This window comes from Mus musculus, chromosome 14, assembly GCF_000001635.26.
Source record: "Mus musculus strain C57BL/6J chromosome 14, GRCm38.p6 C57BL/6J".
NCBI classification, from domain to species: domain Eukaryota; kingdom Metazoa; phylum Chordata; class Mammalia; order Rodentia; family Muridae; genus Mus; species Mus musculus.
Window position 1 is genome coordinate 65580088 of NC_000080.6, and position 26308 is coordinate 65606395.

At 44.4% G+C, this 26308-nt stretch overlaps 2 protein-coding genes across 9 annotated transcripts in view; one reads left to right on the forward strand and one right to left on the reverse strand.

The window, feature by feature from the left end:
* The window catches only part of Elp3 (elongator acetyltransferase complex subunit 3), a 62667-nt gene extending 49642 nt beyond the window's left edge, over positions 1-13025 (reverse strand). For 2 of the 3 annotated variants that reach the window (NR_045599.1, NM_028811.3), the window contains exons 1-6: positions 12895-13025; positions 10419-10518; positions 6171-6309; positions 2803-2873; positions 2028-2091; positions 661-729 (exon numbers count right to left, since the gene is read on the reverse strand). Coding sequence is in view for 2 of the 3 variants with exons in the window: in NM_028811.3 (NP_083087.1) it covers positions 661-729; positions 2028-2091; positions 2803-2873; positions 6171-6309; positions 10419-10518; positions 12895-12913 (462 nt within the window). In the remaining variant the exon portion in view is untranslated. Of the gene's footprint in view, positions 1-660; positions 730-2027; positions 2092-2802; positions 2874-6170; positions 6310-10418; positions 10519-12837 lie in introns of all 3 variants that reach the window. The other variant, NM_001253812.1, reaches the window with a different exon arrangement.
* A 386-nt stretch (positions 13026-13411) lies between these two features.
* Nuggc (nuclear GTPase, germinal center associated) overlaps positions 13412-26308 on the forward strand; it is a 54946-nt gene continuing 42049 nt past the window's right edge. For 3 of the 6 annotated variants that reach the window (XM_006518301.2, XM_030247571.1, XM_017315736.1), the window contains exons 1-2: positions 13412-13554; positions 24852-24940. In XM_006518301.2, coding sequence (XP_006518364.1) covers positions 24898-24940 — 43 coding nt within the window. In that variant the 5' untranslated portion in view covers positions 13412-13554; positions 24852-24897. Of the gene's footprint in view, positions 13555-18395; positions 18552-24851; positions 24941-25179; positions 25210-26308 lie in introns of those variants that run through there. The other 3 variants (XM_006518302.1, XM_006518303.2, NM_001195674.2) reach the window with 3 other exon arrangements.

Sequence of the window (26308 nt, forward strand, 5' to 3'; positions counted from 1 at the left end):
TTCCCATGTGGGGTCCTCTGACTGCTGACTCTTGCCCTCACTTGTGCTTGCATCATTAGATCTGGGTGGTGTTCAATAATGAACTGCTACACAAACCCAGAAGCAACTTACGTACCGCACACTCCTTTCTATTTGTCTTACCATGTTGATTATTGCAACTTCCAACGCTTACATTTTAGTGCTTGCAAAGTTAAGTTTAGACTTCTTGAGAAGTTCAAGGTCACCTGTTTAAACCAGCTACGTTAATATATAAAACCCACCCCCTTTAAGGCACAACTGGAGAGTTTTGATGGAGTTATGCACCACTACAGTCATGACACAGAACAAGTCCACGATCTCCAATCAGCTGCTCATACCGCTGTAAATCCCCTGCTCTCACTGAGCACACTGCCACAACACTTCTTCATCTGGCTCTGGAAGCTCAATCCTTTGTCAACAGTTAAAGAACTTTTACACACTTCCAGAAGTGACCTCCATCAAAGTGAAAGGACACAACAGTCTCTAAGCAGTGTAAGTCTGACCACGCACAGCACAGTCTTCAGATGAGCATAAACTTCGCTCCTTTCATCGTACTTCACAATGACTCCAAATCAAGCAACTGCAACATCTCTGAAGTGAAAAAAACAAAACAAAACAAAACAATCTAAACAGCCTCTTTACCTGCTCTATCCGGTGTCTTGTCTGCAGAAAAGGGTCATATCTAGCACGGATAGCTCTCATGGAAGTTGGCTAAGTAAACAAGGAGAAAAAAATTATGTAGCATTAATATAAAATTAAAAAAAAAAAAGAGTACAAAGTAGCGAAGGGCTGTGTTAAACGAAATATTCTAGGGTTTTGAAGACTAAAGCCACCTCTCCTGTCCCACTTTCTAGCCTGTCTTAACAAGGTGCCGAGCATCTAGCTGGTCCCATCCCACACTGCTGAGCGTACCTCAACAGCAAGGCATCACATTCACTTTCTGTGGAAATTCGATGACACCCAAAGTGTAATGCATTCACAGAGATGGGCACACATCTCTTTGCACGAGGCCCTTAACTATACATGTTTTCTAAGGGCTCGGTGAGCGGTCTTGATGTCACTGTCATACAGTGGGTACTCAAAGGTTCTTTGTCTTTTTCCAGCAGGTGGAGACTGTTATGGTGACCACCAGCTGGTCAGAACTCAGAGGTCAAGTGACAGTAGAATGCCTAACTGATACAGCTACAGCACAGCCACTACACCTAAGACTCAGGGAAAGGGGGCAGAGGACTAGGCAGTGTCTTCTCGACATGACAGCATCAGGACACTCAATAGATCTCAACAAATGACAGTATAAACAAGATCTGCACAATGACAACACCAGCTAACATTTAACATGGACAGCATTTCTTAAGGCCCTGAACCATGCTCATGAGTTACAGGCAATCAGTGGTGCTGAGACAGGGAGAATCAGTTTTCTTCAGCGACGAGCTCTGACAGACTATCCAACTCCCAGTGGTCAGACCTAAACACCTGCAGTCCTTGTGCTTTCCAGGTGAGACAGCAAGACTATCAAAAGGTTGAAGCCAATCTGAGTTACAATGAGACATGTATGGGAAAAAAATACACGTGTGTGTGAGAAAGAGAGAGAGAGAAGCAAAGCAGTATTTTATCACATTATTTAATATGTAAAAATAAAAAACAAGAGTAAAAAATCTGAACCATGGAATACACAGGTCAGAGTGGCTGCTCACTAATGTTACCTCCCTGTCAGCTGTCTAAGGCTCTATGTCTCAAATTCTTCGCCAAAATACAGAGAGAATCATAGTATCTACCTTCCAAATCCTGCTGAAAGGCTTAGAGTGGCAAACATTTGGGACAGAGGTTGGAAATAATGGTTAAGAAATGCTCAAGTCAGCATTTCTCCAGTGACTTGGCACATATACAGCACTCGAAGACACAGTGCAGATATTTGGCAAAAAGCTTCTCTAGTCATGAGAAAAGGCAAACTTAGAAGAATGCTGGTACTTGTCAGGCCACCCTCTGTCAGGACCAAGTCAAGGCTTTACCTCATAGCCCGTGTAAGACTGGGTTGAATACTCAAAATCGGAGTCAGGTCCTCCGGGGCAGTATCTGGACACAAGGACAGAACAGGAAGGGCGAATGAAAACTCAGTTCAACAGGACATCCTGCCGCCCGTCAAGGCAGCCCCGCCCACCATCAAGTCAAACTGCAGTCGACCTCCCAGCATTGTTCACCAACAAGCAAACAAGACAGCTCAGTGCAGAACGTGCCAACCAACACACACACACGTCACAACACTGCAGTCACAGCTCCTACAGGCCTGACACGGGAGTCCAGCCGCCCAGCCTGGGTGACGCCATGCTTTCCCAGGACTTTGCTTTACCCAGGAAGTTTCCCTCCCATTTAATCCTCCTGCCCCTGTCATACATGTGCATCCATGAACTCTTCCCAGTTCCTCAGTTACAGAACCCCAACAGCTATTTAGAGGAAGAACTGTAAAATGGTGGCTATCTCTCTGGTCCAAACCCTTTTTAATTTAATGCTGGCACCAACAGAGCCCATGTTTCCACATTATTTTCCTGAGGTATCAGGTGTCCACTGCCCCACGTTCATAACCTATGAGTGTCTCAGCACCGCAGCACTATCTGATCAGTTTCAACAAGCTGAAACACCTTATCAAAGCTGCTGATGTAGAGGCTGAGCTTTGGATCTTTCAGTCAGTTTTACCTATCATTAGCCTGTACTGACCAAGGCATTAGGGAATTCACTTACTACTTTAACTGAAACACACATACACCGACTTATCAGAGCCATACTTACATACATATATTCCCTGTGAAACTGATGTGTGGACATCTGTGGGGTTTGCACATCACAGCCACAACAGCGATCTATAAAAGAAACACTAATTAGAAAGCTATCATTGAAAAATTAACAAAAATTTTACAGAGTGGTTACCCTAAGAGTGAAGGAGAGGAATGCAATTGGAACGGGACATAAGGACACAAGGGTACTGAAGGGCACATAAAGGCGCATAAAGGTCTTCAAGGTACTGAAGGGGCAGGCTGATTCGATCTGAGAAGAAACTGAGGGTCTCCCGCAAGACACTGATGATGCTGTATCATGAAGTCATGTTCTTTTTTATTGCTAATACTTAAATTGTTTCTGTGAATTGCATGCGAGTTTTGTACTTAGTTTTATAGTAAGTATGAAATAAGGTACCATTACTACTAATTTGTGATCCTAGACCTTGCACCCAGGGGCTTGAGCACTCTACCGCTGAGCTACAAGCCCAGCCCTGGGAATTAGCTTTTAAGGTCATCGTAATTCTTATTCTCCAAATATTTTGCTAAAATGGCCTACAAAGATCACTTTATATGATATTATATGTAAACCTAATCGTTATTATTCAAATTGTACAGACATCCTAGATTTCAACATCCAAAGCGGGAAGAGGCAGTCAGGAACTAGACTGATTTAGAATTTATGTGCAAAATCTCAGAGTCCTGCAGAGTCCAGGCTGGGTGGGGAATGTGCCTGCCTGAGAAAAGGGCTGGCAGCAGAGAGATCAAAGCTATAAGCTACTGACATGGGAGGTAGGTGACCACACAGATTCACACTAAGTCACATTAAGATTAACATAAGCTGGATTCTTATGGACAGAGAGGAAGTTGTAGACAGAGGACATGTAGACTGAGAAAGCCAGATGAAGCCAGGGCTGAAGAAATTGAGCTACTGTTTTCCAAATAGTTGCCAACAGATAGATGAAGACACCTCAAAACAGATGGGAATGTGTTTATGTAAGTACACACGTGTGTAGAATACCAAGGAGACAATGAACCGGCTCTAGTTATACAGACGCATTTGTTAAACCAAACTGAAAAACAATGGGCACTCTTCAGTGTGAGGGTAAAGAAATCAAGGAAAGCCAGGGCAGGTGTGATCTGAGGCGCTGTGGCAACCAGACAAGCAGTGATTCTGAACTGAGATATTACTGCAGTAGGCAGGCTATGACTAGCTGAGCAGGTGCACATGTTAGATTCGTATTTTTGTTTTTTTAAGTTTTTATGTGGTGTAAGTACCTGTTAGTAATATATGTGTATCAGACTTAGCGCACATTGTGTGTAAAGATCGTGAGGTTTAGCTGTCCACAAGTATCAGAATCCAGGGGATCCGGCCACTGACATAGCCAACCAAGCCCTAGAAATACCACATCCTGATCCAGACAGCAGAGCAAACATGCTGTCACATCAGGAATACAGACTTCAACTCTGGAACTCCTTCTCCATCAGATCCTGACCCGCCCATTTTCCCCCGGCCTCTCACTCAGCCTTTGGTCCTCAGAGCCTAAACCCCAATTCAGCCCCCTAATGCTTCAGAGTTCAGAACAGAATGTACAACATGGCCTCTATGTTTCTAAACTACTGAGCATGCCGTATCTAGAATAACTTTCGGAAAATCTACTCTGCTCATATCATCACTGTGCAGGCACCTGAAATAGTTTCCTGCTATTTGGTTTCTCTGTCAATTGCATGTAGTTGTTTATAAGCTAAGCCCTAGTTTTCTCAAATGAATGCAGCATGCAGGAAGCTGAGACAGTGTGAGTTCAAGGCAGTGTGGCCTATACAATGAGTCTATCTCAAAAAAATCATTAGCCAACGCCACACCCACTCCAGTGAAGTCTTTGTGGCAAGCCCAAAAGCTTGGAAGCAGTCCTGAGGCAAAAAGGTTCACAGAAACGTAGTCTCCTGGAGTCTCGGCATCCTGTAGCACGAATGCTCCAAACTTGTCCCTACATCAGTCGGTGAATGGATCTGTGTGCTGTCCTTCAATATAGTTTTATTGTAAGTGCCTCTAAGGGTTGATTTTGACATATAGCTAAGTTAGATTAGCCTCCACCAGTGTTCCAATATCCTAGGAAATCATTGAGCCAACCTTGGGCTTTGAATTTTGTAAGAATGCTACTCATTCAGATGAAAAGTCTCCAGTGTTGACAGAGAGATAGTGAGAGAAATCAGGCATTACAATTTACTGGAAATGAGCTAGAAATTGCAGGGCTAGTTCTACAAAATAAACTTAGAATAACAGCCGAGTCACTCCCATGTGCAGGAATTTACAATGGCCTAGGAAGAAGGAAGGTTGTAGTCTAAGAAGGAACTAGAGTAAATACTTAGAATAACAGCTGAGTCACTCCCATACACAGGAATTTACAATGGCCTAGGGAGAAGGTAGATTATCCAAAGACTAGAATTGGAACTATGGCAAGGGCATAAAGCCCTTGCCCCTGGCTTCTAAGAATAAGCTGACCTTAGGTGGGGCTGCTTTTTATCCCAGTTGTAAACACTGCCTGGTTCCTGTCAGCTTTTATGTAATGCATTTCTCTGTTTTGTGTAAAGAGTCTTTTTGCATTGGGTAACCTCAATGTACCTTAGATGACCTTAATGTGTCACTTAACTTCCTTGTTTTTGTCTGTAATATAAGTCTGATGCTCACTTTGAGAAATCACAGTCAGATTCAACATTCTCTCTGGTATTCATGTCTGTTTATCACCCCGCTGACTCCTTGTCCACCTGAGTACCGGGACCCTGATTCTCCCTAAGGTTGGGGGCCAACTGAGTCCAGTCCATGGCAAGCCAAGTGAACTGTTGCCAGTCTGTTGTACTTTCTGTCTGCACAGGCCGTGCCCTTTGTGCTCCCCCCCCCCCCCCCCCCCCCCCGTGCCCTCTTTCCTATTCCTTTCTTGCTCCCAGCAACCTCTGAGCCTGATCCTCCCTGATCATATGAGCCTACTCACGGGTCAGGAAAGTGCCAAGCTTTCTGATGGGACTTTATTTTTTCCTTTTGCTGAGGATCCCCATTCTCTGGACACTCACAGCGCTCCCTACTGGGAGATTTGCTCCACCATTATCACAAATAAAACTACCCTGCATCGTTGTATGTCTTTCAGAAGTACCAACTGGAAGCTACCAGTTAAGAGGGTCAACAGCATTTGTCACACTGTAAGTGACCAAGCCTCGATCTTTAAAGACACTATAAAACCATGCACTCCTTTAAGCATCCTAGCTGGTGCACCTCTCAGCTTCGTGCACACCTCCTTCATTCAAACACACAGCATGACGACTTTAGGAGCCTGAGTCCTCAACTGCTGCCTCACTACATATCAATATCTCACCAATTCAATCACTCACCCCACTGGCAGTCCTGACGGGCTTCGCCTTTAGCTTAGGAATCAAGATCTTTCGATAGTGAGGAGGGACTGCAGCGATGATATCCACCAGGCGGGGCTGGGACGCAAGGCCATACTTGGCAGCTGTCTTGGTTTTCATCCTAAAAGCAAAGCATTAAGCATTAATGTCTCCCGCTCCTCTATCCCTTCACCAGGTGGCAAGAATGGCCTAACAACCTGTGAATACTAGGAAATGGAAGTAAACCAGAACTGTGGGGCCCAGGACGACGGCACAGTGAAGGTCTCATTCCAAACTGCACCAAGCTTCCATCCTAGAGAACAACTCTGCCCCTACCCCTTCTCAGCCTCATTACTGACATTTGGGACTGTGTGCAGAAGGCTGACTAGACATTGCCACCTGTCTCCTGGGAAGGAATAACCCTGATCAAAAACTACTTTCCTATAGAAAATTCTATACAAAAGCAACAACAAATCAAAAACCAGAATACAAATCGTAGAATCTACCTTAACAAAACTTCATGTTGCCTCCTGACTTTAACACTATCTGTAACCTCAATAGTACCCTTCACTTGAATAATGACTTTAATTCCTAAACCCCACTCCCATTTTTATCTTGCTGTACACAGATTAGCTTTGGACTCAAAATCCTTCTGTCTCCACCCCTGAATGCTGAGATTACAGGTATGCACCACCATGCCCAGATTATTCCTTTAATTTTCTCTGATTTGAACAGCTTTCTCTTTCTCTCTGCCCACTAGCACAATCCCACTGGCCACACTGTCTAAAAATTAAGCCACCCAGAAGTATCTGTGAGGTGCTCACTTTGTTCTCAACAACTGCTAATGGAATAGCCAGCACGCACAGGCTACTACCAACATATGTGGTATGCCAGGTGTCAGCAGTCCTTTCATGTGATGTGCCATAGCTATGACATCTCCTCTCCCCAAACACACACCACGTGCAAAGGTTGCTTCCAGAACGCAGAAAGGACTTTTGTGAACAAATGCTAGGGAAACAGTTAAGGAAGGCAGACCCAGAAGAGCTTCTCAGACAGACAGTGTAGTCACAGTGATGACACTGTAAGACTCTGTAGAAAAAGCTGTACAATACTTTCATAGCCAAAAAGACCACTCATTCCTTTACACATGCTTTCTAAGCACAGTACTCAAGGGAAGGTTGGGTACCGGCATCTTCAGAAACAGAACTTGGTCTACAAGAGGCCATGAATGTGGAGACTACATGACACAGTGAGTAGCGCGCTCTCAATCTGTGTGTGTGTGTGAGTGGGGGGGGGAGGGAGAGAGAGGGAGAGAGGGAGAAAGAGAGAGAGAGAGGGAGAAAGAGAGAGAAAGAGAATATATAAAGAGCAAATGCAGCTAAGAAATAAGCAGAGATGAATGACCACTCATTCGGGCAGTAACAAAGACTAGGGTGCAGAAGAGGTCCTGCAGTAGAGATGGCTGTGATTAGATTAAGGGCACCAGAGAGTGCTCCTGGCACAGAGGTTCTTCCAAGGGGACAGAACCCCCACTGTGCCAATGGCTAAGCCCCACCCCCACACTTACTTAGCTTCTCTAATTCTCAAACCACCCATGTTTTAGGAGAGGGTAACACCAGTATCTACCCCATACTGTTTCTTGTTAAATATGTGGGCGTGTGCCACAGCAGCAGTGTAGAATAGAGGTCAGAAGACAGCTCTGGGAGTTGATTTTCTCCATTTACCACACTTTTACCTACTAGTTCATCTTGTCAGCCCCCTGTGCTGACTAGTTTTACATCAATTTGACACAAGCTAGAGTCCTCTAGGAGGGAACCCCAGCTGAGAAAATGCCTCTATATGCTGGGGGCTGTAGGCAAGCCTATAGGGCATTTTCTTAATTAGTGATTGATGTGGAAGGCCCAGCTCATTGTGAGCTGGGTCACACCTATGGCCCTGGGTTCTACAAGAAAGCAGGCTGAGCAAGCCATGGGGAGCAGGCTGGTAAGCCACACCCCTCCCAGGCATCTACATCAGCTCCTGCCTCCAGCTTCCTGCTTTATACTTCTGCCCTGACTTCCTTCAGTGACAGAGTGACGAGTGTAACCTGAGAGTTGTAAGACAAAGTAAACCCTTTCCTCCATAAATTGTTTTGTTGTTGTTGTTATTGTTTTGGTTTTGGTTTTTCGAGGCAGGGTTTCTCTGTGTAGCCCTGGCTGTCCTGGAACTCACTCTGTAGACCAGGCTCGCCTCAAACTCAGAAATCCACCTGCCTCTGCCTCCCAAGTGCTGGGATTAAAGGGGTGCGCCACCACTGCCCGGCCATAAATTAATTTTGGTCATGGTGTTTCATCATAGCTACAGAAAACCAAAGGTAAGTTGGTACCAGGAGACTGGAGTATTGCTGTGACAGATCTGTCCATGTTGTTTTTTGCGAGGATTGTGGAAGGGCTTTGGAACTTTGGTCAAGAAAAGCCATTGAGCCAATGGGATGTTCTGTGGGAGCTTAAAAGGTAAGAGTGTTGAAAGCAATGGATGAATGACCACTCATTCAGGCGGTAACAAAGACTAGGGTGCAGATGGAGGAGGCCTGGCTTGTGACGTTTCAGAGGGAAGCAAAGACCCTACCGGGTCTGTTTGTGTGACACATCTGTGGTGCCTGATCAGCTGGAGAATCAGGTGCGGTTAGGAAGAGGCCAGCATTACTGAGGTGAAATCTTCTGGGGAAAATTTCCTCAGAGTTAGCACATGCAAGCCGTCTTTTGAGGTGGTCAAGGTTGTACCTTGTGCTGGCAGCTAAACCTAGTCATTGAAGCCATGGAGGCATCATGGACGGCAACTGAGACTTGGCACTGTGAGAGGTCAAGAGAGGCCATTGGAGAAGGTACAATCAGACTAGCAATGGAAAGGCCATGATTGAAGGGGTCAGAGAAGCTGAAGCTTCACCATGAAGAGCCCAGGAGAGGCTACTGTTGAAGGTCTGACCTAGTGCCAACAGTGGAGATGCCAGTACCAGAGGATGACCACAAAAAACACCGGCAGCTGTGGAGTTGTGCCAGTAGGAACCTAGAAGACCTGTGTGTACTGGAGAGGGTAGAGCTGGAGAAGAGGTACAAGCACCCTGGAGGAGTCCAGATGATTTTGAGTGAATCCCAAACACTGGACATTCAATTATTTAACTGTAGGAGTTTGGATTTGCTTTGTTCAGATTGTGAAGAAAAGTAACTCAATTTTGATTTTTTACAGGAGCCCAGAGTTGAGAGACTTTGAACTTTTAAAAGGGATTTTGGAGTTTTAAGAGACTGGATCTTTTAAAGATCTTATTAATCTGTTTGAATTGTAAAGACGACTGGACTTTCAAGTTATTTATGTTTTAGACTGTGGTGTTAAGATTAATATGCCATGTTGGGGATAGATGAGAAAAGAAAGGTTCTAACTGAAAAGTGTTGTGTTTTTGTCTCAAGTTGACAAGGAGTCAGTTGTGCAGGCTAATTTTATGTCAATATGACACAATTATAAGTATTGGAGCAGAGGAGGGCCTCAATAGAGAAAATACCTCCACAAGACCGGGCTGTAGGCAAGCCTTTAAGACATTTTCTTAATTAGTGACTGATGGGGGAGGGCCTAGCCCACTGTGGGTGGTGCGATCCCTGGGCTGGTGATCTTGAGTTCTAACAGAAAGCAGGTTGAGCAAGCTATATGGAGCAAGCAACGCTCTTCCATGGCCTCTGCATCAGCTCCTGTTTCTAGGTTCCTTCCCTGTTTGAATTCCTGCCCTGACTTCCCTCTATGATGGACTGCTGTTACCTGGAAGTATAAATTGAAATAAACCTTTTCCTACCCAAGTTGCTTTAGTGTTTCATCAGAGTGGTCATTCTAACTAGGACCCCTTTCCTTCGGTTTCTGTGACCTGCAGTGTACTCCTGACAGTGCCTGGGGTACTGAAAGTGCCAAGGAAGGCCAGAGACAATTAGAGTCAGAGGCTTCAGCACAATTGTGTCACCGTGAAGCATGTGACAAGGCAGGAAACTACAATTCTTAACCACTACACAGAAAACAGGTAGCTTTAGGTCAGTTTGCAGAACAGCCTGGCTCTACTGCCAGGCACAGCGGGGCATGCCAGGAATTCCAGGGCTTGGGAAACTTAGGCAAGAGGAATGTCTTGAATTTGAGGCCAGCTTGGGATACAAAATGAGACCCTGTGTCAGACAGACAGATCAACCCTTACTTAAGGACACGACAGCAAGACTGCCCTTCTATAGATCCACTTACTTATTTAGATCGACGTCTTTCCCCTGCTCATGAGCTTCAACCAGCTGCTTGATAACGTCTCCTATAGTCAGCATCATCAGCTCAGCCGGGCTGAGGTCCCCTGCAGAGAACATTTCAACCACAGAGTCTCATCATTCAGTCTCTTTAACAATTATTTATTTGTACATGCAACGAAATTTTAAGTGTGTCAGTCAGGAGCCTCTTGAGTGTTGAGATTACAGTACGTACTAGCTGGCCTGGCCTATCTAAGGGTCTAGCTGCATTTCTAAGCTACTGTCTGCTGACCTGCATGATCCTGTCTTGGCAGCCTGCTCTCTCATCCACAGACACAGGAGATGCTGGCACGATTGCCACATCATCCTACTGTCAATCACAAATGACTCATCCAAGCATAAGCAACCCATCCAAGCCAGAAAAATCTCAGCTCTTTTTGTCAAGGGTCAGGAGAGCCCATCTTTTACCAGCTGACAACAGTGGTGCGCTGTGTTAGCTTGGGTGATGGCAGCAAACACGCCTCCTGCCTGCTGGTGTGAAAAAGAAAGAAGTCATCATAGGAGTGTGGATAAGAACACCATGGAAGTCACCCATTTGAAACTCACAATGACACTGTAAAGTTGGTATTGTCGTCCTATTTTATACATGTAAAACTGGATCAAAGCAAGTTCAGATGTCATTGTAAAGGGCAGGGTTAGATCTCAGGTTCAGGTCTTTTTACCATATTGTGCACTGTGTACTCCACCAACTTAATGAGGCAAAGCTAATACATATCAAACAATGAGAGAGAAGTCTATGGATAGCCAAAGACTAGTGATTTCCCAGCATTCTCAGTTCTACAAAGGTGCCTCAGAGGCTATGTAACAGAGGTGGACTTGGGGTACGGGATGAGCACAGAAGATGAGATATCACCCTGTCAACTTGCATATCTATACATCTCCATCTATTTGGGTGAGTGTGTGTGTGTGTGCATGCATGCGTGTGTGCGCATACACATGCATATGTATTAAGACCACTGCAACTCTGTTTTCTTCTTTCTACATTAAAAACTTCTGCATAAGACTTCATCTAGAGAGTAAGAGGCTGGGCTAACAAAAATAAAAGATCTGAATACTACTTGGGCAAACCAGTAAGAAGTATTTCATGGAGGAAAGAGAATTAGCATCATTAAAGAAAGGTCAGGGTGTAAACCAAGGAACAACAAGAAGGAACAAGGCTAGGCATAAGAACTACCTATTCTGGTGAAAGGAGATCTATCTAACTTGACCACAGGTTGCCTGAGCAGGGTTCAGTAAGTAGACAGTACACTGGCCACTAGGCAAAGGCATTAAACGTAACAGAAAAAAATTATACATTCTCAACTCTGTAACTTAAGAAAAAAAAAGTAGTTTTTTTAAAAGAGAGATTACCAATATAACAAATATGTCAGAAAGCTAAAAAAAGAAAGATACAATCAATGTAGATGATAAACAAAAGCCAGATCTACACACATGAAAACTTCAGTTTGAATCCCTGCTCCCATGTTCGAAGCTAGGCCACATTCATGCCCGTAACGTGGGGACCATGGAGGAGTGGGCAAGGGAGACGGGCTGGCTGGGGCTTGCTGATTGCCAGCCTAGGAATAAACACGTTACAGTAAAGTAAGATCAAACGGATCTAGTGCATGTTGTGTTTGATGTGACAAGTATATAGAACATGTCTAGAAGGGCAGTTCCAGTTAGTGCCAAGAGCGGTGACCAATACCGCACTGACTTTTCATTTGATGCTTCCGATGTCACAGGCAGCTCCTCACACTAAGTATAAACTTTGACTGGAAAAGTTAACCAAACCTCAGCTTTTTCGAGCATGAAATGACAACACGTCTTCAAAATGACTGGGAAAGGCTCAATACCCAGCTATTATTGTGACATCCAACAGTAATATTATCAGACCAACTCTTCAAGGGCAGTACAGAGTTAAGAATGGAATCTATTGCAAAAAAAAAAAAAAGATTTAAAAAAAAATGACTTCATCCTGTTGAAAAAAAAACCAAAAACTGCACAGTTACTCCAGACTACTCCGGAGGTAAAATAAATGCAAGTAAGTCACGTAAAGCTATTGCACAAACTGCACAATCTCTACCTTAAGGAGGCCTTTCCTACTTTAAGATTTAAAAAACAAAAACAAAAAACAAAAACACCTTAAATAAACACGTCCAGTAAATTACCGCAAATTAACCTGCAACTCAACACCTATCTCCTCTGAAAGTTATCTTGGAATAGCAGTACCGTTTACCCATCTACACAAAAAACAACAAGTAGTCTCTTCCAAAGGGGAAGAGAGAAGGGGGCTGTTTTACAAAGGACAGATAGGAAGGGAGGCCCGCCAACCGGGGTCCCGCGGGCCCAGACCAAGCAGTAATTCCCATGGAAAATTGAGCTTCAACCTGTGATCTCAGAGAATCCACTTCCTCCCTTGCGCCCTTGTCCCACGTATTTTGCACCTTTCCTCTTTTGCCTCATCTCTGCGCTGGCGTAGCAATATGCCACCACGTTACCGCGGTTTAGAAGGCGGAGAAACTTAGCAGCCGTAAAGCCGCCCGGGACTGTCGTGAAAACACAGCGACTGTACCATAAAGCTCTTCCCAGAAGGCGGAGCGCGGAGCCCCGCCCTGTCTAGGTGGCAGCTCCCAGCTCTCTGAGACTGGGAGGGGATGTGCACAGTGATTTAGTGGGGCATTGGAGAATTCCTGGGGACCAGAAAGGTGGATCTGGGAAGTAACGATAGTACAGTTTAGACGCTTCTCCAAGAAGCTGGGACGAAAGTGAATTGTAACCAGAGTTCCTTAAGCAAAAGCCTGGCCTTTGACAACTTCTGCAAGAGGGGCTGGGCCACTTGTCGCTAGTATAGCCAACAATGTTGACATAAAGGAGACCAGATTCGCCCTCCCACTGACACCCGGGGTGTTGACATACCTTTTTTTTTTTTTTTTTTTTTTTTTTTTTTAAGTTATGGAAGAATTGAGGGCAGGAGACAAGAGGTATGTTTAAACAGTCCTGGGTTAAGATGTGGTCTGGTTGATCATTATCTCAGTTCTGGTTTTCAAGGTGGTCAAAGTCTTTATCGCTGCATCCCTTCCGGAGATCCATTTAGCTCCTACAAGGTGAGATCATTCAGTGCTCCAAGGTGCAGCCCTGACGAATAATAGTCCTTATATAGGCAGGAGTCTAGCCTTTGAGACTTTGTTTTCTCTGGACTCAAGGTGACTTGTAGGTTTAGGACGATTAATCTTTGTACCTTCAGCCAAAATAAAGGAGACAGGCACAAAATGAAGACAGATACCAGACCTTTATCTTGCACTTAGTTGCTTGTCTAAGTGCCTATTTCAAGAATCTTGGAAGTGAGTAGCCCTTGTGTGGGGACTTGGGAGCTCAGATACACCACACATAGAGATGGGATAGAAATCCCACATACCATGAACATTAAACCTTCAGTGTGATAACGCTAAGTTCTGATTTCCCTAAAAGACAGCAAACAAGAAGCAAGTATCAGTTTGATCTTTCAGGCTTTGCAGCCTAGAGGATTCCTGGGTCTCTGATTTTTCTTGATGACAATCTTGAAAACACTAGGTGAGACACCATGTACAAAATTTTGCAACATCTGGAGATGGGACTTGGAATAACTTTTTCTTGAAACCCTTCCATGACCTCCTTTGTGTATGGACCAAAGATTAAGAATCCTTGATATTAATAAAGAATGGAAGGTGTGATGTTTCAAGTTTCTTATTACCCAGTAGAGTTGAGGTAGCTCTGACTTGGTTGTCACCACTACACTGAAACTGTCCTGGTCAAGACTTTGAGATTTTTCAGTGTACCAAATTATCTTAATACCACCCTCTTGTCAACAAAACTAACTTCCCTGAAAATATTTTTTTAGATAAGGGCCCCCCACTCTAGAATTTTCAATCATTATTATTATTTCAGTCTCTTATAGATATCTCTGTCTCACTTCAAGCTAATAATGGTCTTATTGATCCTGTCTCTTTCTAGCGATTCTGGAGTTCCATGGTCTTTAAATATCATCTTTCTACTCTCAGATTTATAGTTCAACCTCCGCTTCTTCCCTATTTGACATCTCGGTAGATTTTGATGTCGAATGTGTATCTCGGAATCAACACATAAGACAGAAATCCTCTGTGGCCCTGTGCTGGTTGGTCTTATGTCAACTTGACACATAGACGAGAGCTATCTGGAGGGAGGGTAACTCAATTGAGAAAAGACAGTCATAAAATCTGAGTGTAAGGCATTTTCTTAAGTAGAGATTGAAGTCGGAGGGCCCAGTCCATTGTGGGAGGTGCCTTCTGGGGATGGGGATGGTCCTGGGTTCTATAAGAAAGCAGGCTGAACAAGCCAGGGGCTTCTACATCAGCTCCTGCCTCCAGGTTCCTTCTCTGAGTTTCTGCTCTGGCTTCCTTCAGTAATGAACTATGATGTGGAAGCCAAATAAGCCCTTTCCTCTCCAAGTTTCTATTGGTCATGGTGTTTTGTCTCAGTGACAGAAAAAAAAAAAATACTGCCAAAGCAGACTACAATGTCATCAAAGTTTGGGAACCACTAAGTAAGGCAAGAGATTAAGGTGTCTCAAATCAGGATGGAAAGCCATGGAAGTGCTAAGACTTGTTCAGATTCTGAAATTTTTTTTTTTATGATTTCCACAAATCTTCCACTCAGTGTGGGAAAAACAAAAGAGACCTTGACACTCAGTATGAGATCTCAGCTTTTGGATTAAGGAAGGGGAATAATGTAGTTGTTGTTATCTGATATGAAGTGTGTGTGTGTGGGGGGGGCTGGCTTTGGATCTGATGAGTGGCAAACTGTGAGAGGTGTGCTTGAGGTCCCAGTTGAGAGCTTTAGGTGTATGGTGGAGTTTAAAGTTGTGAAACAGGGTAAAAGAAGTAAAGAATCTCCCATGATTATCAGATCAGAGACAAGACTAATAACTAGCAAGAAAACTGGCCAGACATCTGGGGTGTGGGGAGAAAACCAGCAGAGAGTGGGAGACCTAGAAGCCAAGAGAAATATGTTAAGAAGCAGAGAGTTATCAACTGTGTCACATACTGTAGATGAGTCAAGGAAGATGAAGATTGTATTGATCAGGAGCCTTGGGAGACCTTGATGAGAACAGTTTGGGGGAAGAAGAAGAGACCCAGCTCCATTGGAGTAGGTTTATGTAATCACCAATCTTGGTTATCAACTTGACACAGTTGGAAGAAATTCAACTGAAGAATTGTTTCTATCATATTGGCCTGTGGGGCATTTTCTTGATTGCTAACTGATGGAGGGGGACCTAGCTCGACTGCATGGTACCATCTCTAAGCAGATGGGCCTGGCTGTATAAGAAAGATAACTGACTATGAACCTGGGAGCAAGCCAGTCGACAGCATCCCTTCGCTGTTTCTACTTTACTTCCTGCTTGAACTCCTGCCCTGACTTTTCTCAATTCTGGACTGTGGTCTAAAAGTGTAAGCCAAAGAAACCCTTTCCTCCTGAAGTTGCTTTTTGGATAGGATTTTTATTGCAGCCACAGAACACAAACTAGGATAGTTCATAAAAGGTACATAGGAGAAGGTTGGGTGAGTTCAGATAATTTTGAGGAGATTTGTCATAAGGAAGGACAGATAAATGGGGCGGTAGCTGGTAAAGGGTCCGAGGACGAGGGTGTGATTCAAAATGGCAGTGGCTTTGCATATGGATCCAGTGGAGAGGGGAGGGGAGGTGTGGTGGATTAAGAAGAGGAAGTGTTCTGTTTGATTATGTGAAGAGGCTCATGGGATCTGATGCAGAAGAGAAGACGAGTTATCTTTTGACGGACACTTGGACGGTTCGTCTATAAACATGCTGGAGTGCGGAACAGTGACTGGGTAGGGCACGGTGGTGCTATATGCAAATTCTCTCATTGGCTTTGATACTGTCTTAGTCAGGGTTTCTATTCCTGCACAAACATCATGACCAAGAAACAAGTTGGGGAGGAAAGGGTTTATTCGGCTTACACTTCCATACTGCTGTTCATCACCAAGGAAGCCAGGACTGGAACTCAAGCAGGTCAGGAAGCAGGAGCTGATGCAGAGGCCATGGAGGGATGTTCTTTACTGGCTTGCTTGCCTCACCTGGCTTGCTCAGCCTGCTCTCTTATAGAACCAAGATTACCAGCCCAGAGATGGTCCCACCCACAAGGGGCCTTTCCCCTTTGGTCACTAATTGAGAAAATGCCTTACAGTTGGATCTCATGGAGGCATTTCCTCAACTGAAGCTCCTTTCTCTGTGATAACTCCAGCTGTGTCAAGTTGACACAAAACTAGCCAGTACAGATACTTTCATTGAGTTCCGTGGGAATCCATCCTGGCAGAGTGACCAGACTTCTAATCAACCTGATATTAGTGTCCATGTACAGTTTCAGGTGCTAAGGCTGCCATAAAGAACCCAGGTATCAGCTGGGCAGTGGTGGCCCATGCCTTTAATCCCAGAACTCGGGAGGCAGAGGCAGGCGGATTTCTGAGTTCGAGGCCAGCCTGGTCTACAAAGTGAGTTCCAGGACAGCCAGGGCTACACAGAGAAACCCTGTCTCGAAAAACAAAACAAAACAAACAGAAGCCAGGCATCTTTAACAGTTCCCAGCCTACTTTAAAGTGATTTAATAGCACTTCTGAATATAGTTAGCCGTTGTGGCTTGAAAATCGCCAGGAGAGGGCAGGCTAAGCATGTATTGTATGACTGTATGTGGTGATCTTGTGATATTCATGTTGATTGTCTCTGTTTTGAAATTTATATTGGCAAAAGTATAAAAAGAAAGTGCAAAACATGTAAGGGGGAAGGTCTCTGAAATTCATATTTCTATTTCAGTATCTTGCTTATGTAGGGAAGACCCGTTTTGTTAAAAATTCAAAGCAATTTTTGAGATACTGTAAATATTTATCTTTAATTCTGCCCACATTTTAATTTTGTTATTTTCTGACTACACACACACACCTAGAGTCCCTGAGCATTGTGTAGTAATGATCAAATTGATGGCCAGAAATAACAGTCTGCAGCTGGAGGTTGAAATAATTCACTTTCCCCTGTACTCGGTTTGATCAACAGAGTAGCCAATCTTTGTAAGGAAGGAGGTTTTATTTTCTGCTCTCTGCTACTGGGTGGCACTCTAAAAACATTTGTTTTTTGGGTTTTTTTTAATGTAAGGATTTTTGTAAGTTCAACACCAGGCTTGGCTACGTACTGAGACCCTGTCTTAAAAGAAAACAGATACATTAAAAAAAATAAATAAATAACAATAAAAAAACAGGCTGGAGAGATGACTCAGCAATTAGGAACTCCAGCTGTTCTTCCAGAGGTTCTGCTTTCAATTCTCAGCAACCACATGGTGGCTCACAACCATCTGTAATGAGTTCTGATGCCCTCTTCTGGCATGCAAGTATACATGCAGATAGAGTACACGTATACATAAAATAAATAAATCGTTTAATAGTTATTTTTTTTTAAGATATAAAGTTTAATTTTCCAAAAGAGTTATTTGAACCTGACTTTCTACTTTTTTTTTTTTTAATCCAAATCCAAATCCAAATGGAATGTATTTGGGGGTAACATTGAGTTTGTGTCTTCCACCTCCCTCATGCACATTTGGGTATCTGGGAACCAGCCCTTGGTTTCTCCTGCCCGGCATCCATCTGGATAGCAGCTATCCTCAGAGGAAGTGCATCCGTCATGGCAGGATGCTGAAAACTGTTTAGGAAGGAAAAACGGTCCAGTCCTGCCTGATTGTGGGAAGACAGCGGTGTGTGTGTGTGTGTGTGTGTGTGTGTGTGTGTGTGTGTGCACAGTCCTCAGTTCACGTGTGATTGAAGTTTAAATGAAAATAAAACGTAGAATAGCTGCATATTGGGGGAGGAGGCTGGGGCAAATAACCTTCTGTGGTTAGTTTCACTTCCGCTGTGTTTGTAAGTGTGGCTTTGTGAATGTGACCACTAAGGGCCCTATCCAGCTAGTCTTTGATGTCTGCACCAGCGGTGTGTAGATGTGGCTCTGCTCACTTCTGGAACTGAAGCAAACACTGTTTGGGATTTTGGGGGGGACCTTTTGCTTTTCGTGCTCTGTTCAACAACATTTGGTAAGTTGTTTCTCTTATGTATTTTGTACTATGGCTTGTGGAATTTCTTTTTTTTAAATAATAGAGGCTTAAAATGAATAGTTTTAGATATACAGCAAACTTGAGAAAATAGTTTCTGTAGCCTTTGGTTATACTGGAGTGGTAGGTTAGTTATGAGTGAGTCCATATGACTGCATCGGTGCTAAGTAGTGTCTGTGTCTCAGTGAAATGGTGGTTCCGAGTGTATATCCAGGGTCCCGGATCTACTATAGGATCCTATCCAGGATACCATATTACACTTGGCTGTTCTGCCTCTATAGGTTCTTCCTGGCTGTCACCTGCGACCTTTCTTGTTTTTGATGGTATTGACAATCTGGAAGGCTTTTGGCCTGGAACTTTGTAGGATTCTCCGCTATTGGCATTTTTTTTTCTGGTATTTTTTTCCTTCTTAGATTAGAATTAGGGGTTAGGGGAGGAAGACCACAGAGCTGAAGTCATTCTTGTCACACCTCAGGGAGAATAAACAACAGCTCCTGGAGCTGGTGCTGCTGGCCTGCCCTGGATCTCCTGGCTGCCGGGTGGTACTGGGAAATTCCTCCCTCCCCTCTGGCTTCCATACTGTAGTCCCCTGGAGGAAGCCGGCACACAGAAAGGGCCCACGGAGTGGGGAGCTGTGCTTCTGCCTGTGAGGATGGGGTAGCCATATAAATACTGGAATTCTGTATGGGAGACTCGTCTCTCCTCTATGGGCTGACTTTAGAGAGTGAGTTACAGGTTTCTTGTTTCCCACCTTGTTGAGGCAGGGTGTGTTGTTTCTTTTGCTGTTTTCCAGGTAGCCTGGGAGCTTCCAGCTGATTCTCCTGTCTCCGCCTCCTGCCTCAGCAAGCAAGCCAGAATGAGGGACATCCTCCTGCTCACCCTTGACATGTGTCCCGAGGGTGGGGCTGTTGTCAGGCTTGTGCAGAAAAGCACTGTTACCTACTGAGCCCTTAGCCCAAGAGGAGTTAGTACTTAAGAAAAAATGAATTTCCCCTTCCTGCTTGTCTTAGGCAGGGTTTCTATTCCTGCACAAACATCATGACCAAGAAGCAAGTTGGGGAGGAAAGGGTTTATTCAGTTTACACTTCCACGCTGCTATGCATCACCAAGGGAAGTCAGGACTGGAACTCAAGCAGGTCAGGAAGCAGGAGCTGATGCAGAGGCCATGGAGGGATGTTCTTTACTGGCTTGCTCAGCCTGCTCTCATATAGAACCAAGACTACCAGCCCAGAGATGGTCCCACCCACAAGGGGCCCTTCCCCCTTGATCACTAATTGAGAAAATGCCTTACAGTTGGATATCATGGAGGCATTTCCTCAAATGACATTCCTTTCTCTGTGATAACTCCGGCTGTGTCAAGTTGACACAAAACTAGCCAGTACACTGCTTGTGTGAGTGAGTTTTAGGGCCATGTAAGTACCAATATACTAAAATATTACAGAATAAATATTATTTTGATTTTTTTAAAAAATGAAACATCATTTTAGGCAAGCCAAAATCATTCCTCCCAAAATAAAAACAGTTATTTCAGGAATTGTTGATTTCACATGGGTGCATGAAAAGAAAAATGCTACATCTCATTGCTGTGACAAACTTGGGAGTGGGGGGGGGGAAAGGTTAAATTTTGTTTCATCAGAACTAGATAATATCTATTTACTTACTCACTTATTCACCTAGGTGGAAAGTTGACAAAAAAACACATTACTGCATGCCCTCTCTGCCTCTGGCGGGTACCTAACATTGGACACACTGGCTGATTGGTTAAATGGTAACCACCTCTTTTCCTTCAGGAATCTGAAGGCTTGGCTTGAGAGCTTTTGTAGAATAATTGCTCTTGACCTTGCTGTGAAGTGACGATTACCTTACTGTGCGACTCTGGACAAGTTCCTTGCCCTCTCTATTCTTCAGAGTCCATATCCATAAAATAAGAAACCTGACGTTCCTTCTTTAATTCAACTCTCCATAGCTGTTCACTGGGAGGGATGTTGAGTTTGTATCACCTTCCTTACTGTCCTTTTATACAGCCATAAGCAAAGACAAGCGAAAGATAGGGAGGCTGAAAGAGGCACGAATAACTGTCAGAAGTCAGTTACTTTAACAGAAAATCAGCACTGGGCACCCGTCCCCGGGCTAGCATAACCCACAGAGCATCACATAAAGATGCTATTCTTGGGCTCAGAGCATGCAAATGTAAATAAGCCCTAAAAGCAAAACTAGAAGGCTGATCGTGCAACTGAAACGCAAGCAAAATAACCCGAGCGTGAAGAAGCTCTCTGGTCTGCACAGTCTACAGGTGAACTGCTTTGTGTTGGTTCTTTTTTTCCCACCATACTCCACCATTATTACCTCCCTTTGCAGGGAAGCAGATTCTGGTGTGGGTCTCTTTAAGACTTGGCCCTGGGGCTGTCTTAACTGCACTGCTCCATAGCTTGGGAGCCCTCATCACTGTTAAGCTGCTGGTGACATTTCAAAATGAGGATGCTCATCTCTTCAGCATCTGTTACACCAGGGAACACACCTTGACTTATGGATGGGAGGCCCGAGGTGGCTCAGAATGACAAGGTGACTTGTGAGAAGTCCCACCGCTCCACAGCTCTGTGGTTGGTAGCAGAATGAGAAGCAAAATGGCCTTTGCCACTAGAGCGGTCAGTTCCATACTGACCGTCTTGCCCCTTGGAGGTTTCTGTTGATTGTCTTCATGGAGGATTCCTGTCCACTTTATAGCGTCTCAGTTTGCCAACCAAATTGCCCTTCTACACAGTCTTTGGATTTGGCACGAAGAATCTGAAACCTGAATTCCTATAACTCCAAGGAATTCCCATTTATTTCCATGTGTCAGTCAGCGGTCACAAGTTCCTTGTGTACTGGAACTGTGATGGTTTTTGGTGAGAGGCTCATGATTTGGTGTCTGCTTTTGATGCAGCTAAACTCAGTCTAACCCTGCACAGATCTGTGCCAACAGACCATTCTGGACATCATGTACTGTTGTTGTAGTAAATGAAGTCAGTTGAACTTACCCCTGACCCTGAATGAAGCCCAAACCACTGCTTGTGTTCCAGACTCCAGTGAGCATGCTTGCGTCTTCCCTAAACTGTGTGTACTTTTTAAAATGTGCTTTAATCTACATCGCTCTGAAGCCAAAGAGCCTTAGCCCCAAGACGACTCTCAGAGCATCTTCAAATCCAAGAGTCTGAGAAGTGTTTGTGTAGCCCAACGTCAGTAAGGCAATAGTGCTTTTGCTCACTGGTCAATTGTTCTTTGGGTTTTGTTTGGACTCATTATTCCTTCTGCCCCTGGAATTTGAATTCTAGAATACAGATTGGTCCTGGCAAACTACAGATTTTTGTCCAACAGTGGGACCATACATTTTCTTTGGTCTCCAGTGTCCATAGTGGGGACATGATGGCTAATGTTCTCTGTGATGATGGCTCACCAAGTCACTATTCTATAGAAAATAGCAAAGTTCTCTGTGACTTCCTCATTTTATGGCTGAAGTCACTGACAGGCTTTACTTAGAGTGGCCATATGTGGTTTAGTTTTTGTAATGGTGATTTTTTAAATTATTTATTTATTTATTATATGTAAGTACACTGTAGTGTGTCTTCAGACACTCCAGAAGATAGCATCAGATTTCGTTATGGATGGTTGTGAGCCACCATGTGGCTGCTGGGATTTGAAGTCAGGACCTTCGGAAGAACAGTCGGCGCTCTTAACCACTGAGCCAGCTCACCAGCCCCAGTAATGGTGATTTTAAAATTATTTATTTATTGTACTAGCTGATTTTGTGTGTCAACCTGACATAGCTGGAGTTATCACTGAGAAAGGAGCTTCAGCTGGGGAAATGCATCCATGAGATCCAGCTGTGGAGCATTTTCTCAATTTGTGATCAAGGGTGGGAAGACCCATTGTGGGTGGGACCATCTCTGGGCTGGTAGTCTTGGTTCTATAAGAGAGCAGGCTGAGCAAGCCAGTAAAGAACATCCCTCCATGGCCTCTGCATCAGCTCCTGCTTCCTGACCTGCTTGAGTTCCAATCCGGACTTCCTTTGGTGATGAACAGCAGTGTGAAACTCTAAGCTGAATAAACCCTTTCCTCCCCCAACTTGCTTCTTGGTCATGATGCTTTGCACAGGAATAGAAACCATAAGACTATTTATTTATTTATTTATTGGTGTTTTGCCTGTGCACTGTGTGTGTGACTGTTATGCACAAAGATCAGAAGAGGGCACTGGATCCTGTAGAACCAGAGTTATGGATAGCCATGAGCCACTATGTGGGTGCTGAGAATTGAGCCTGGATCCTCTGCAAGAATGCTCTTAACGGCTGAGCCATCTCTCCAGCCTCAAGTATTTCAAGTTAGAAGTCTCTCGTGAAATGTGACTCTGAGCATTTCCTCTTCCAGAATTTCTGCTAAGCACTTCAAATAAGAACCTAGAATCTTGGCATTTGCAGATGCCTTAAGGTTTATCTTGTCCATTACCAAACGGTCATACACATACAGACTTCTCGAGTATCAGAAAACCTTGAAGAACTCATAGTTCCATAAGGAGGAGAAAACCTAAATAAACCATGGTTAGTGAGCTGGGCATAGTGCTACATACAAACTTATGAGCTCAGCACTCCAGAGGTTGAGGCAAGAGAGTCATGAGTTGGAGGCCAATCTGGGCTGAAGATGCATAGAAACATGCTGTGGAAAGAAGAAAGAGGAGGAGGGAGGGAAGTAAAGAGAGAAAAGAGGGGTCTTCATAACCAGACCATTTCCAGAACAGTAGGTGCCTGAGAAAGCGATGATTAGCAATTCAGGAACCCTACTGAAGAAAAAAATTCCAAGAACAAAATCTTGAATAAAGCGTTGTAGTTTACAGGGAAGAAAGGCGGCAGGGCTTCCAGTGTGACAGGTTTGTGGAAACTCACCAGAACTCCCTTCCCTGGAGAACCATGGAAGATGCGGGTGGCCAGAGAGTGGACTGCAGGAGATGGACTAGAGAGCCATAGTGCTTCTGACCTTGCACACAATCAGCATCCCACTACATTGAACTAGTACTACATTGAACTAGTATGTGCCAAGCACAAAAGCCATTTACTTGGGTCAGATCTGCAAGCTGAGCTAAGAGTAGATCATTTCAACTGATGAGCTGTGGTTTTAGTTTGGGGGTCGTGTGTAAATAAGGTCCAGTCTGCCTTATTCAGAGTCTGTCTCACTAAGGTCTGTGAGACTAGTGCCCGGGGGGGGGGGGGGGGGAAGATGCAGCAGGAAGGTTTTGCATATTTCAGAAGGGCTGGTAGCTCTGTTTTTGATGTGCACAGCTGAGTGCTTCCCCACAGAAGTCGTGGCTACAGACTCTGGGTAACCCTCCTGTGTTCCTCATACTACCATCTATGTGGGTAGAGAAAGAGGTTCCAGGGCAGCATATCTGCTCTGTGTAGTGTCATCTAGTCTGAGCCTCCCTCCATAGCACCCTGGATCTTCTTCATAGGCATGCCCTGCCTTGTGTACCAGTGACCCAGACACAGGCCAGCTTCTACATATCCTTTGGATGTTTACATACTACTGCCCCCGCCCCCCTGCAGATGCCCCATGCCTTAGGGCTGCATATAACCAACCTCCAGGAAGGCGCCTTCCTGTTGAAGTGCGGTGAGGAAGGTCGTTGACTAAACTACTGCATAGTTCCTTCCATGCTTAGTATCTAGCAACAAAACTCCATCCCTGAGAAATGGCACGGAGATATCCTAGCTTCCAGCTGATGACACTTGCTGGAAATAAATGGCATTGGCATAGGTTCAAGCTCACCTGACTAGGGGCACTGGTCTTGCCCACAACGACCAATGTGTAGAACTTGACACAGCTCTGGTCACCAGACACTTATTCTCACTTCAGAAGGAGTTAAAGACCTCAGGCAATATCAGAGTAAACCTCCCTAGATACATGTGTGTGGCAACCCAATGGTCACATGTTGACCTTTGTCACATGTAATGTGGTGCATTGCGCAGGTTTCAATGAGGCATTGTACAGGTTTCAACGAGAAGCGAGGCTGTTCCTTGTTCCTTGGAACATTGAGATCTAGTGGCAGATGCAAAACACAAGCATATTTATGTATTCTCACTTTAGGAGATTTGTATTTTTGTTCTTGAATGAGTCACCGGGGTCTGTTGTGTAGCCCAGGCTGGCCTCGAACTTTTGATTCTCTTGCTTCTCTTTCAAGTTGTGGAATTGATACTCCTCCTGGTTGCTTTTTGTACTTTAAATGTACACATGTTTCCTCTTTGTTCTTTGATTTTTCAGGCTGGTTTTCCTAAGCTGGCAAAAGGAGCAACGGAGGAAGCCAGACATGGAAGAAATGGAGGCATTGGTGGGTGTGGTACCACACTCAGGTAACACCCCTGAAATGACCTTAAGTAGGACCTGGCTACTGTTGTCGGGCAAAGGCTGAAACTCCATCCACAGCTGTCATCCCTGGCTCTTTTAGTTGGATGCTATTTTCTAACAAGTTAGGAAGAACTGGATGCCAATCTTAAAAAACAACAAAGCAGTCTATTCATAATGAAGTGGCCTATTCAACTATCAATTATGTATGGGAGGGTTCCTACCGTAAAAATAAGGTTTCTAGAACATGGATTTGGACTCTATGAAATCCAAGGAGGTGAGGTGAGACCCTTGGAATAGTAGCAGGTGGCTTTTCTTAGAAGGAGAGAGACAGGCCTATGAAGTGTCTCATTGAATGATGAGTCCCTTTGGAGTCAGTGCAGGCAAAGAGCCTCCCTCAGTGGCCTGGTGGAAGGTCTCTTGGGCCACAGCAAGTACCTCTTTGAGGAAGCCTTGGGAAGGAAGCTCCCAGGTACAGGAATAGGGATGTATTAAATCATCCTTGTTTTCAGAACTGAAAAGGGAAATGTTACTCACCACTATGGAAACAACTCCCTTAGGGGAAATGAAATCAACACTTCTGAACTATATGGGTAGCACCCATCACCTGAAGCCTGCCTGCATACATAAAAAGAGCTACAACTTCCAGGTCCCTTGGTCTGAGCTCAGAACCAAGGCGGGGACCCTTTGCTTTAGCAATGATCCAAATTGACCGTAGAGCTGCATTGGTTGGGGACCGGTTTTCAATAGTGACACCTCCTGCTTCTCTCCACCCCTCTTGATAACAAGAAATATGGTCCAAGTTCAGGCCAGTTCATTCCAGCCACCGTTTAATAATACCTACTCATGGTATAAATCCAAGATGGACTATTTTATCCTTTCCAAGTAGTTTTTCATTTTGGGAACTGAGAAAAGAATTGTAAACCTGTTATTTTATCTAAATTCTTACCCCAAGCTTCTGCTCGCATCAGATTAACCGCTGAATAATACAAAGTTGAAGTAAGAGCTCTAGATAGATGGGTTTGCTCCTTGTTTTGTGCATATGGCTAAGAGACTGTGTGAACGTTGTTCACACAAGAGTCCCTGAGTTACAAAATAGACACCCATTTATGCTATTTCATAGATGACCATGCATGAATCCTGACATTTTGAGCTGCTTCCTGCATGTGTTTGGCATGCAGCTGGCCCAGGCCTTAGAGTAGCATACTCTTTTCTTCTCTGCCTCTTCCTCTCTGGCTGAAGCCACAGAGCCAGCAAACACTTCATATTTAGTTCTAATTCGGTTCTGAAGTTGAGCCAGGATGGATTTCTCCAGTTGAGATCAATCATTTTCTGGGATGGAAAGATCCAGGGAACAAGCTTTTTCATCCGTGACA